This window comes from Acinonyx jubatus, chromosome D3 (assembly GCF_027475565.1).
Source record: "Acinonyx jubatus isolate Ajub_Pintada_27869175 chromosome D3, VMU_Ajub_asm_v1.0, whole genome shotgun sequence".
Lineage (NCBI taxonomy): Eukaryota > Metazoa > Chordata > Mammalia > Carnivora > Felidae > Acinonyx > Acinonyx jubatus.
In genome coordinates this window covers 79,594,539-79,607,628 of record NC_069392.1, presented here as the reverse complement: position 1 = coordinate 79,607,628, position 13,090 = coordinate 79,594,539, and the positions used below count along the sequence as shown (strand labels likewise).

At 40.4% G+C, this 13,090-nt stretch overlaps 1 protein-coding gene across 1 annotated transcript in view; it reads right to left on the bottom strand.

Annotated features, from left to right (window-relative positions):
* Nucleotides 1-475: 475 nt before the first annotated feature.
* Nucleotides 476-13,090, bottom strand: part of LOC106985003 (serpin B8) — a 34,166-nt gene continuing 21,551 nt past the window's right edge. Inside the window, exon 8 of the mRNA XM_053205825.1 lies at nucleotides 476-1,120. Within this exon, the coding sequence (XP_053061800.1) occupies nucleotides 1,013-1,120 (108 nt within the window). The 3' untranslated portion in view covers nucleotides 476-1,012. The remainder of the gene's footprint in view (nucleotides 1,121-13,090) is intronic.

The window sequence follows — 13,090 nt, the reverse complement described above, 5'->3', positions numbered from 1 at the left end:
CCTGTCTCTCTCTGCACTTCCCCCACTTGCAAGCACTTTCTCTCTCAAAAGTAAGTAAATAAACCTCCTGGGTGGCTCTGTAGGTAAAGCGTCTGACTTCAGCTCAGGTCATGATCCCATGGCTTGTGGATTCGAGCCCCACGTTGGGCTCTGTGCTGACAGCTCAGAGACTGGAGCCTGCTTCGGATTCTGTGTCTCTGTCTCTCTGCCCTTCCCCCATATGACTCCATCTCCCAAAAATAATAAATATTTTTTTTTAATTTTAAGTAAATAAACGTTTAAAATAAAAAAAGTAAAATAGAGACAAAGACGCAGATGAAAAAATTTTAAAACACCAAAGACCAAAAACTTTCCATGAAGACAAAAAAAAAAATTGTGAGTACTTTGCATTTGTTTGTTTGTTCTTTCTGTTTGCCTAAGTACTTTCAAAGCATTAAAACATCATTACTCAGGACCACATTTTCTAGATGGGTGGTAAGAAAATCATCTAGTATGGAAGCTAGAGTAAACCGTCTTGGTTTGATTGGTAGTAAGATATATTTAAAACAAAAGCTAGGTGAGTTACTTTTAGTTATTATATGTTATGCCAAATACACATAAAGTATTTTTTTTAGCTGTTCCCAAAACGAAAGGCAAAATATACTGGAATAACTTAATTCCTGCAATAAACAAAGGATATAAGATACAAAAACAACTCTAAAATAGCAGGGAAAATGAACTCATTTTAAAATAGGTCTTTAGCAGGTATAATGAAGAAGATAAATTTGAACAATTAGGAACTAATGCAGACTTTGTAAAAATTGCTATTTTCAAAGAGTAAGTGAAAAAATGGTGGAAAACATGGACATATATTAAGCAATAGGTCTGAATGACAAATGCCCTAGGCTATTAAGGAAATTAGTCAAGAAACTTAATTAACTTACAATGATTTTTCAAAACTCTTCTAATGGATTGGATACTGGCAACATGGTACCCATCTTCAGAAAAAGATGAAAATGAATGAGCTCAGAAATTAACGGGTGGTAATTTTTCCACTAATCATATTAATCACCAGTAAAATCATAGAATACAGCGCATGACAAAAAGATGTTGGCACCAGAATCATAACAATCATGAAATCCTGAAAAAGAAAACACAAAACAAAACAAACTTTAATCTTTTCCCCTCAATACTACTGAAATACAGAGGGGGGAGAATGAAATTGACAGTGACTATTGAATATGTATTTTTTAAAATAATTTTGGAATGTGAGAAATCAAACATTCACCTGCCAAATGACTTTTAATTGACTTACTCAGAAGTTCAGCTATGTAAAATGAAATGTCATTGGTGAAGGAAACTGATCATTAATCTTCACATAAAAGAAGTCTCTAGGGAGGGGTCGCAATAGTTGACCAGTCTATGCCCTATACTCAAGATGTCAAGACTGAACATTGTGAAATTTGGTTATGTCTCAACACTGAGAGCAATTTTCCGATTTAAACGTTCATTGCATTGGGAATTTGTGGTTAGCGTTGGTATGGGTGGAAAGAGAGTGAATCTAAAAACCTCAAAGCCAGGGGAAAAAATAGCTTTAAATGAGAAAATTGGAGACAAGTATTTGAGAGGAAACAAAGTCTTTAATGAAGATAAATGGGTGGATAAAAGCAAGTAATCAGTGAAAGAAGGATGTTCCCCAGCCAGTGGCAATCCTAATGAATTATTCACTAGAACCAGGCGAGGGCCTACTGGGAGCTGTCCTCTCCTCACCATGCGGTTACCAGCAAAGGCAATGGCTGCACCGAGACCTGACTGCCTCCAAGCAGGGCCCAGCCTTCAGAGGAGTCAGACTGTGGCAGGTTTGGGGGGATGACCTTCATGTCGTTGATGTAGACATGTAGCTTATGTCCACATACTTAACCAGAACATTAGACACAGATGGTCCGGACTGATAAACACAGTTTTAAATCACATCCTTGTGAGGTTCAAGACTAATAGTAACTTTCTTCCCATCTCCAAACAATGCAAAGTAGACTCTCTCCATAAAACAAAACGAAACAAACCCCAGTTGCAAAATAGAGATGATTTTTTGCAAGACCTACTTAACACGGTGAGAAGATCAGTTACATAAGATAACATGTGCTAAAGTTATTCATAAATTTTTATGTGCCATATGCATCTGTTACGATCCCCACATTCTGGCTAGATCATATTTGTACCCGTCCCCAAAGTATGAACATGTACATGGACCCATTTAACAAACATTTATCGTGCCTCTCAATACTGTGCTACTATAACAGGTTCAAGGATAGCGTGATAAACAGTTCTCTGCCCTCTACCTTCCCAAGGGGGAGAGTGATATTGCAACACAATGCAACAATGGATCTAATTTAAAAAAAATAATTAATTGATTTTTGAGAGAGAGAGAGAGAGAGAGCAGGGGAGGGGCAGAGAGAGAGGGAGACAGAGGATCCGAAGCGGGCTCTGTGATGATAGCAGAGAGAGAAGTCGGATGCTTAACCAACAGAGCCACACAGGTGCCCTGAATTTTTTTAATGGGTGTCCTTGGGAGGCACACTTATTCCAGTTTTGGGTCAAGGAAGATTTCCTGGAGGAAGTGATATCAAAGATAAGAATTAATGTATACATGAAATTTAGAGAAGTAAGAGGTTTTGAGGAAGGAGCATAACCCACCCAGAATAAACAACACATCAAAGACCTGGAGGAGACATTCACTGAAGATTTCTGAAGCTGCACACAGTCCAGTTGAGATAAACTGAATAGTGTAGCCCTGAATGTAAGGAGAGATGAGACTGGGAAAGTTTATAGAAACCAAATCTTGAATGGTCTTATACAGCATGCAACAGAATCTGGACTTTTCCCAGTGGGTGAAAGCAGGTGTTCAGGGTTTTAAGCAGGCTATGGCATGATCAGATTAGCAGTATTAAGGACTGGACTAAGGATTTAAATTAGAATTGTTGCAGTAACCCAGATGAAATATCAGAGCAAAATGTTCATAAAGTTTTACTGGAACACAACCACATTCACTTACATATTGCTTATGTCTGCTTCAGCACGACAATGTCAGGGCTGGATATCATGACAGAGACTGTTCGTCCCCCAAAACTGAAAATATTTACCATCAGGTACTGACCAAACATCTTTGCCACCCTTTGATCTAAGGAAAAAAATGTTAGGAATGGAGAGAAGGAGAAGGCATTGCAGAAATAACAAAGAGCTAAAATTGATAGGTTGTGACTGATTAAACATGGAGCAGGAAGAAAAGTCAAAGATGTCTAATGTGGGTTGAGTGAATAGGTGATAAATAAATAAGCTATAGGGGCGCCTGGGTGGCTCAGTTGGTTGGGCGTCCGACTTCGGCTTAGATCATGATCTCACGGTTTGTGGGTTCGAGCCCTGCATCAGGCTCCGTGCTGACAGCTTGGAGCCTGAAGCCTGCTTTGGATTCTGTGTCTCCTTCTCTCTGCCCCTCCCCCACTCGTGCTCTGTCTCTCTCTGTCTCTCAAAAATAAATCAATGTAAAATAAATAAATAAATTACATAAGCTATATATAATAACATATTTATAAATGTTCAACTGTGAGGAAGGAATCATGCTCTCTGATAATCACACATCAGGGTAGAATACACATACTATAGAATCTTCAACCTACAAAAATGTCCATTCATATGGTTCAACACATAAATGTAATAGACCAGTATTTTATTTTGAATCAAAGTTGGAATGAATATTATTTTCCAAATATAGATGAACTTGTGCTTTCAAACCTGATTTTGTTTTTCTTGATTGAGTCTCATAGCTATTTGTGGCATTAACTAGGCATCTTGGGCAAACCCTTTCAAGTCTCAGTGTTCTCATTTGGAAAATCACTACTTCTATTACCCTAACATCTAAAGGTTCACACATTAATGATTCTGCATCACGATGATTTTCAATTAATTTGCAACAGAGGAAAAGAGCCGAAAGATGGTTGAGGTGGCCGTAAATCTGAGAAATAAAACATTGAGAGAGGGAGCCATATTTTAAGGGAGAGATTACTGAGCTACAAAGGGAAAGTTCCAGACTAGATGCTTGGGAGGCATGTGTCCAGTCTAGTCTTCCCCTGGACTGGATACAGGCAATGGTTAGCTGGTTTATACTTTTAAAAGGAAGAATATGGAAGCCTTTTTAGTGGCCTATTTCTGGACTTTCTAGTATTTCTAATGCCATGATGATTCATCTCTATTGAGAAACTCAGTATAATTACTGATTTGCTTCTCTTTATGGTGTAGAATCAGTCATTGTAGTTGTTTTGTCAACTGACTAAGGGGTATATTGGAAAGATTGAGTCAGTCCACTACGATATAAACCTTGGTAAGCCACTTTGCTTTTTGATGTTCTAGAGACACTTCTGAAAGTTTTCTCTGTCTTACTCTTTCCTTTGCAAGTCCTGATGGGCGGAGAGAGAAGGGAAGGATATGTTGTGGTATGATACACATGGTTGATTCCAAAGGCAGTATTTGTCTTTCAGAAGAGGAGATTGAAGTGAAAGTTGCATATACGTAGTATAAGGGTTATAGTGTCTATTACTTCAGCACTTAGGCATTTGCATTTAAAACCAAGAGCACAAATATTCTGAGTCAGGATCAATTTTTCCATGAATCAGTTGGGTAGATCCAGAGCCAAGACACTGGCAGCCAAGGTACCTGTTAAAGGAGATGATAAATTGAGTCCTTAAGTCCTTGGCAGAGGAGCTGACTTGGAGATAAGAGATAAGAAAATGAGTTTGCAATAGAATCTCTAATCGTTCGCTGGGATGGAAATCAGAAGGTCTTCTGTAGTCTTGATTACATTTTTTTATGATCTTGGCAACTTATTTGGTACATCAGCATATTTTACAACTTCTCCCCCCTTGATCCCTTCAGGAACGTCTTTTGCTTGAACGAGCAGTAAATAACAAGGAGAACTAGGGACAATTAACTATTATTGTAGCCCTATGACTAATGAAAACTCGTACATTGCACTTTGGGGGGAAATGTACTTATTAACATGCCTGTGGGGGGTAGGTTAATGTTGCTCTTTTAACTTGGCTTAGGAGAAACCGAAGTAGAATAACTTGCCCAACGTTAGCCGGCTGTGGCAGTCAGAATTCCTTGAGCAGGTTTCTTCCCAGCAATGGCCAGTGAAGAAAGTCAAGGAGACCCGCAGCATCCTCCGGCAACGCCCCATACTCGAGCCACAGGACTCATCTCTGCACCGCAAAACACCACTGGCTCACCAAAAAATGTACGTATAAACTAAAAAAAAAAAAAAAAGAAAGAAATCACATCTTGACACTCCCAAATCTTTTCACATGCACTCACACATTGATTTAATCAATCATTTTTGAGGATTTTTGAACCCAAGAAAAACTCCACGACCCAAAGAAGAAAGTTTTAATAGTGATGTGCCAACTGGCAGGTTGGGGTGCGAGTCCATTGGCCATCAAATCGCGCTGTCAGTTATTCTTTATTAATTCGACCAAAATTGATCGAACACCTGCTGGGTAGCTCAGTGTTGCTATAGCGTAAACCTTAAGGGAGTCCTGTGCTCACATGACATGGAAAAAAGGATTTCATTCTCTAGTTAAGGGTTAGCTACTAGAAAATCGGAACAGGGGTTTCACTTGATTAGATTTTCTTGACTGGTTCTGGCAACAATCTGAAGCGGAGAGGAGGGGAGAAGCTGGGTGAGTAGCCCTCTTCTGAGAGAGAGAGAGAGAGATGGTGAGAACTTGAACGTGGAGAGATGAAGACAGATTATGAGAGACATCAGTGTTCACAGGACTAGGAGGCAGGGAGGCCTGAGTGACAGGATGTGGGAGGCAAAAGAAAGAGGAGGTCTAGGGTGACTTCTGGGTTTTCCAGCTTGGAGAACATGGTTGGAAGGTTGGTGCCATTTGGTGAGATTGGAATCACACAAGGGAAATCAGGTGAGTGCTGGGTGGGGTGCAGTAGATACAGGGATGGAAACGGCTTTACATTGAAATATGTGCAGTTTGGATAACTGTGGATGTCTAAGAAATAATTTCCAATAGGCAGTTTGATATATGGGTCTAAACCCCAAGGCTCAATCTGTGTAACATAAAGATTTGATAGTCATGTGGGAGTGGGCACTCACGCACCGTGGCTGACCTTGATTCTTCACCCAGCCAGGATATGATCCTCAGTGAAGGTTATCATCTTTAGAACTGAAAAACTGAACATGGTCATTCATTCGCTCTTTGACTTTGTTTTTAATTTTTTTTTTAAGCCATGAAGAAATCGAATGATCTTAGCAAGTACTGTGGAAAATACATAGTCAAATATCAAGATGTGCCTAATAAACTCTGATATATTTTTTATGTGTAACTTGTAGATGCTTCCCCGTCTTTCCTCTATTTCTAATGGTTTCCCTGACATTTGCCCTCTGCCTCATGGGCATCGTTAAGATAAAGTGACTTGTAAGCTGCAGAGCGTTACACGAAAGTAAAAAATTTGAATGGTTGTAATGATGAAGATGATGAGACTTTCTATACTTTATAGACTTCATAAATCATTTAACACAATGTCTTCACGCCACAAATATCCAATCGATATTATTTGTCTTAACCCATTTCAATGGACCCAAGTACTTACGGCATCTCCAGCACAACAAAACTAAACTGGCACTAATAATCAAATTACTAGTTGTAAGAAATCAATTCTAAAAATTCCATTCACCTTGCATTGATTTCCCCTTGACAGTATTTTAAGGGTTTCCTTCTGGTGCCGTTATTTCTGTTTAGTGCACCAAGATGAGGCTTTTTATTTTTAATACGAGACTCGTTCGTTGGAATTTGTCTACTGAAATGCACCCAAAGTCGCTTGATATTAAGTTTTGAAAAGTAAAATTAAAAATGAAGAATTTAAGCTGAATTCTGATAGATCTCTTCCAGTTTAGCCCCAAAGTACTTCTTTAAAGTAAACAAGCTGTCATTTGTCTACAATTCAGAAAGAAACGGCAGTTCAGTCAACTACATACAAATAGCGACACCAAGTGGTGCCATTTGGGAAATGTTTTTAGACTGTTTTTTAAACATCTGAAATTACCTGAGAAAATGGTTGTCAGTGACCAACTTCGTCTGTAATTTGGCTCTGAAATGGTTGGAGTTTTTCAACTATAATTACAACCATTGCTTCTATATTGAAAATTTGTCTCCAGCCCAGACTCAGAGTCAAATAAAAAAATTCCATATGGACAACCATGATTAAATGAGCATAATAATTAGTTCTGTTTGTCGTTTTGGAAACAAGGACGAGACAGGTGTTGTGCATTCTGCAGAGGTAGCTGCTGCCCCTAATGATGAGAGATACTGATGGGAAGGTTAATTGAGTAATGTCAAATCCTTCTTTGCTGCCTATTAGGCATATGATTTGCAGCCCATTATTTAAAATCTCTCAGCGAGGTTTTTTCTCATCTCTAAAATGGGGATAACTAAACTTATTGGTATGAGGGGAGACTGGTTACAGAAGGATCCGTTATCACTGTTAGATAGACGAGCTCCTCTCAGTACCTTTACCAGGGGACCCCCTGCAAACTCCTCCAGGTTGCAAAGTGCTCCCTGGGAGGGTAGGTGATGGCAAGAAGCCGAGCAGAAACACCTGGGCGGGTTTGACCAATAGCCACAATGCGAACACGTGAAGCAGCAAGGAATATAAATCAAACGACGGGCTCCACTATAGTCGAACTGTGATGTGCAAGTGAAAGGGAATGGGAAGCAAAGAGCATCAAGAGGTAGTGAGGGGACAGACCATAAAAGGCCACATCACTTGAACAAGGTCGGATTTTATCACGAAGGCACTGAAAAGTGGGGAACGGTATGAATGTATTTGCTTGCATAAATCATGACCCTAATAACAGTGTAAGGACTAGACTCAGGAGGCAGTGGATAATAAGCCTGGAGCAGAGGAACCAGGGAAGGGTTGGGGGCGTGGCAGCCGTGCATGGGCGGGGCGTTTAATTGATTGACTATGGGGGTAACCAGGGTGGGTAACCAGAGAGGTGGAAACCAGGGACGGTGCCCAGCTTTCTCCTGTTGTGCGTTGGCGGATGATGTTCTATACGTGGGGAAGGAGGCGCCGAAATAGCTCTCTCTTGCTTTTTCTAAAGGCGAAAGTCTCAAGTCCTAGAGCAAGACTCAGAACGGGCCATGGGAAAGGGGGGGCTGCAAGCGCCAGAGACTCTCCTGTAGCTCTCTGCCTTCCCATTCTTCCGCACCCAGAATTGAGGGGCTGTCCCCACTTAACCCAAAACTGTTTAATAAACTGCTCTAATGTGTAAGGCAATATGCTGGGTGCTGGGCAAGGCATCCAAACTCTCCGGTCTCAGATTCCATAGGGGGGGGGGGGGGGGTTGGGTTTTGAGTATTCCTAAAATCGCTCCCCATTCAAATACTGAATCTCTGTGATTGCCCAATAAATCCCTTCTTAAACACTTGTCACCCTTACCAATAACAAAATTTGTTTATTTCTTGCGCTCATCACCCATAGTATTTCTCTCCGCTATCTACCTACAGGTAAGAACATGATCCTTCCTTCAATCTCCCCTTCAGAGCAGAAGTATCAGAGGTTCTGGGTTTTCTAGAACAATCCTGATTTCAAACCTATTTCTCAGACAACACGCTTGCCCCGATTCAGGATCTGGGGGCAATGACCTAAGTGGAGGCAGTTAGAATGCTTTCCTTATGCACCTCCCGGAAGGCTCTGTGACCCACGGAGTCGGCAAGGCCTCTCCCCCCCACCACGCTCCACTGGCCAACTGTGCCGCTCGGGAAGGGGTAACCGGGTCAGCTGTCCCTTCTGCCTCCAGGCCCGGGACCCCCAGGCCTCTATCGGGGAAGATACACGTCGGATCTGTTGAATATAAATAAAGCTTACTTCCGAACAGCAGCACTAAAGCAACAGCAGCCCCCGAGCCCCAGGCGGTTTTTCTCCTCCAAATCCTGGTCCTCTAATTGAACGCTGCTCTATTTATGGGGAAGAGGAGACTGCCCAGAGACCTTGATTAGCACGTGAGCAGGCTTGCCAGAACCTCCTTCTCTGTCAGGAGCAGCAGCCCCGGAGGACTGTTAGCAAAGGCCTTCATTCTGTCGAGAGAAACTTCAAAGGCCCCAAATGAGGAGAGACGTGTCACTGGAAAATGTCGAAATGACAAATAGCAATATTTCCGCTGACAAAAGATAAAGATGAAACAAATGTTAGAACAGAAAACATGATTTTATTTTGCCATGCTCTCACTGGAAACTGTCATCAAAGTCTTTAGCTGAAATGAAAAAGGTGTCGAAATAACAAGCACACCAGAGCCAACTTAGATTTCTAACCACGAAAAGTCATCTTTGAAATAACAAAAGCTTACAAAGTAATGAAAAATCTCAACGAAGAAACTAAAGCTTACGGCCCCAAATAGTCTCGTGCTGCGCGTTTATTAGACAGCGCGAGAGCTGGGAGATACTTAGGGATCTTCTGGGCAAACCCTTTCTCGTTACCAAGGAGGAGACTCTGAACCCAAAGGCCTCTAAATAACTTGCTCAAGGTCGTGCAACTAGTTAGTGGCGTCCGAATTGCTAGCAACTGCTTCCTCGCCAAGCACACAGCCAATCTCTGAAGTCTTCTGGCTGCAAATCCAATCCATCGTTGCCCAGTTATTGAGGCGTCCCTGATCTGGGCTGAAGGTCAAGGTCACCAGACGCCAGGGCTTAGTATTGGTCTCACTGTCTTTGATCCACTCTGTACCGTGCTCCTTGAGCACAGACTTGCCCAGACAGACCCAGTATTCTGAGGCAGCAGATACTGAAGGAGAGAGGTGGTTCCCGCTGGCTCCCTCTCTCCCACCTTCCTGCTACAGGGTGATCGGCAATCTAGAACTGTCCTCTGGAGAATCACTAATAGTGTGAACTTTTTTGTAAAGAAATGTTTAAAATCCGGCCTGAGAGAGAAGAGGATTTTAGTATGGATACTAGAGTCCAAGAGCAGAATTCATCTTCGTCTGAGATTTGAGAGAGAATTAAGGTAGGAGGCAGGAGGGTAGAGTTGGGGGTTAACGGGGCAACCATGCCAAGCTTCTCTGCCTGTACGCCCTCTAGCACAGACGCAGGTTGACTTGCTTTTCCAGAAAACATGAGGCATCTCAATTAAGCATGCTTTTGGAAGGGAGGCCTATTGAGATAGAGTTACCTATACCCATACACAATAGTAGAGATGATGTAAGTGAGTTGCCTACACCAATAATCGAAACTCTTCATTACTAGACAGGAATGGGCAAGCCTTACAAGGAGCTTTGAAGAATATCATTGGTTTACTCTCCAAAGAACGATACTGATACTCAGAAGAGTTGACCTGGAGGAAACAATTTAAGCAAGAACATTAAAAATTCCAATTAGTATTCTTAGCTAACTCACACGCTCACAAACACACACACCCACACACAGACTGATACAAAAAAGAAATTATCAAAAGGCAAGAAAGTATGCTTATGAAATTTAAAACATAATTCCCCCCCCCAAAAAAAAAATTAAGAGAATGACTAAGAGAAAATACTCAGGAAATCTCTCTGGATTTAAGAATGGAAAAGTTGAGCTGTCCGTGATCAATTCAGAGGGCTCGGCTGTAGATGCTCATACACTCTAGCCAGTAAGATAGGAAAGGAAGAAATAATCAAATCAATTGTACCACATTTTGTCAATTCTAAAATGATCTCGGCTCTAAAACATTATTATTTCACGTATCGCCAAGGAAATAAAGGCTGTGCCAATCGCATTATGAGACAATACTTTATTTCACTTGAATTTTTATTTTATAAATATGTAAAGAGTTCTTTTAGCTGTACTTAGATGTATGTTTTATTATATTTTATTCTTTTTCATATGTAAAATTAAATATTTGCAAAATAAATTTCAAAATAACCTTGAAACCAGTTCAGAAACTGTCTCAATAGTTATGGGGCTGAAAATCATAGATGTTCATGTTTTTTGTGGGTTTTTTTTGTCCAAGTATTATTTATTGTGCCATCAGGAAATGTGGTATGTGGGCATTACCAGACATGTGAGCAGACAGAGCACTAGTGTCTCTAGGAATTTTTTTGCAAACTGCTGGCACCCTTTCTGCAAGCTTTGATGCTGGTGAGTGATGGGTAATCCTATAGCATAGCTTCTTCTCAGGTTCTATAAATCATGGCTGGTGCTTTGCAACAGAATAGGGAATTTTACCCTTTCCTCTAAACCTAAGGATTTGCTTCTCTAAGATCAAATTTCACATCACTATTCTGGCTTAATAATTTTTGGCATTCACAATTTTTAGCGCCAAATGATAATATGATCTTCAAAAATTAATGGCAACTATAGTCAACATAAAGATGTACAAAAATGGGTCTTAGTGTGAAGTATGGTGTAATATTGAGCTTTTTCACTGAGTTTTTACTGTTTTTTCCATGTTCATTTGTCCAGTAGTGAAAGAGGCACATTGAAAATATTTTTGTCTTTTAATAGGGAAGTTACATTTAGTGCGATTATTAAATTTAACAGTATTTGGTCTTATTTTTCTCAGCTTATTGTAGTTCTTATCACACCATACTATACCATGATTTCTCCATTCTTGTGTCAAATTTCTTTTTATTGTGAAATGTATCAGGCATATAACACAATGGATATACCAATGGGTATATTTAAATGTATATTTTTAAAAATTAATAGTAAATTTAATAAACATCAAATATCCACTACCCAGCTTAAGAAACTATCATGAATAACTCTGAAGCTTCCTGTTGGCCTGGATTTAATAGTAGCTTGTATTTTGCATTAATAATTCCTGTATTTTTCTTATAGCTTTACTACATGTATACATCCTTCACAGCATAATGATCAGTCTGCTTACTGTTTAACTTGGTGCAAATGTAATTGACTCTTGCTATTTTTGTTCTACATTATGTTTTATGCTGATAGCTAGGATTAATTCACTTTCCCCAATATGTGGTATTCCATACAAATTTGTACAACTTCCAGAAGATACCACTCCATGATGATCTATATGAAAGGTGCTAACAATGTGAATAGCGCCCCAGAGCTCAGCAAGGTTATGACCCTGATTCTGCTAAATGCCTACAACAGAATTTATTCATTTTAATCAGTCAGCATTTTTCCTACAGGTTTTTTTTTTTCAACATTTTTTCTTGCCATGAGGAACAATATTGCTATGAGCATTATTTCACATGTCTCTCAAACATATAGCTGCTCTAGTGGTGAACTAGGAGTGGGATATCTGATCATAGTCTATACAAATGCATGCAGTAGTAAACTGTTTTCCTCTTGCTAATTTGTCTTCGTGTTAAAGGGTCTCGGTGAAAACCCAAGACGGGTAGAGGTAAAGATTTCCTCCCCTACAAAAGCATAAGATGGACTAGACTGCCATTGCTGGCTTGGAAAATGGAAGAAGGAGGAGGCCAAGAAGCTGGGAAATGTCCCACTGACCGCTAACAAGGAAACACGAACTTGGTTCCACAAAGAGCTCAGTGTTGTGCTCAGTAACCTGAATGTCCCTGAAGTGTATTCTACTTTGGAGCCCCAGAAAGGAGATGGGTAGTCCTGCCGGCACTCTGACTTTAACCTGGTAAGACTGGGGCAGACAAGTCAAGTCTACTGATCTACCAAACTGCGAAATAACAAATCCACGTTGCGTGAGCCTCTGAATCTGTGGTCATCTGTCAAGGCAGCAACAGAAAACCAATACGGTAGGTGAACTTTGCTCGTGATAATGTTGTTGGTCCAAATGCTTTAATTTTTTTTCTAATTTTTTAATGTTTATTTATTTTTGAGAGAGACAGATACAGAGAGTAAGCAGGGGAGGGTCAGAGAGAGAAGGAGACACGGAATCAGAAGCAGGTTCCAGGCTCTGAGCTGTCAGCACAGAGCCCGACGCGGGGCTCAAATCCACGAACTGTAAGATCATGACCAGAGTGGAAGTTGGATCCTTAACTGACTGAGCCACCCAGGCATCCTGGTCCAAATGCTTTTAAATAACTGGATCAATGTTCTTTTTAGTTAATCTTTTCTGGTTGTGT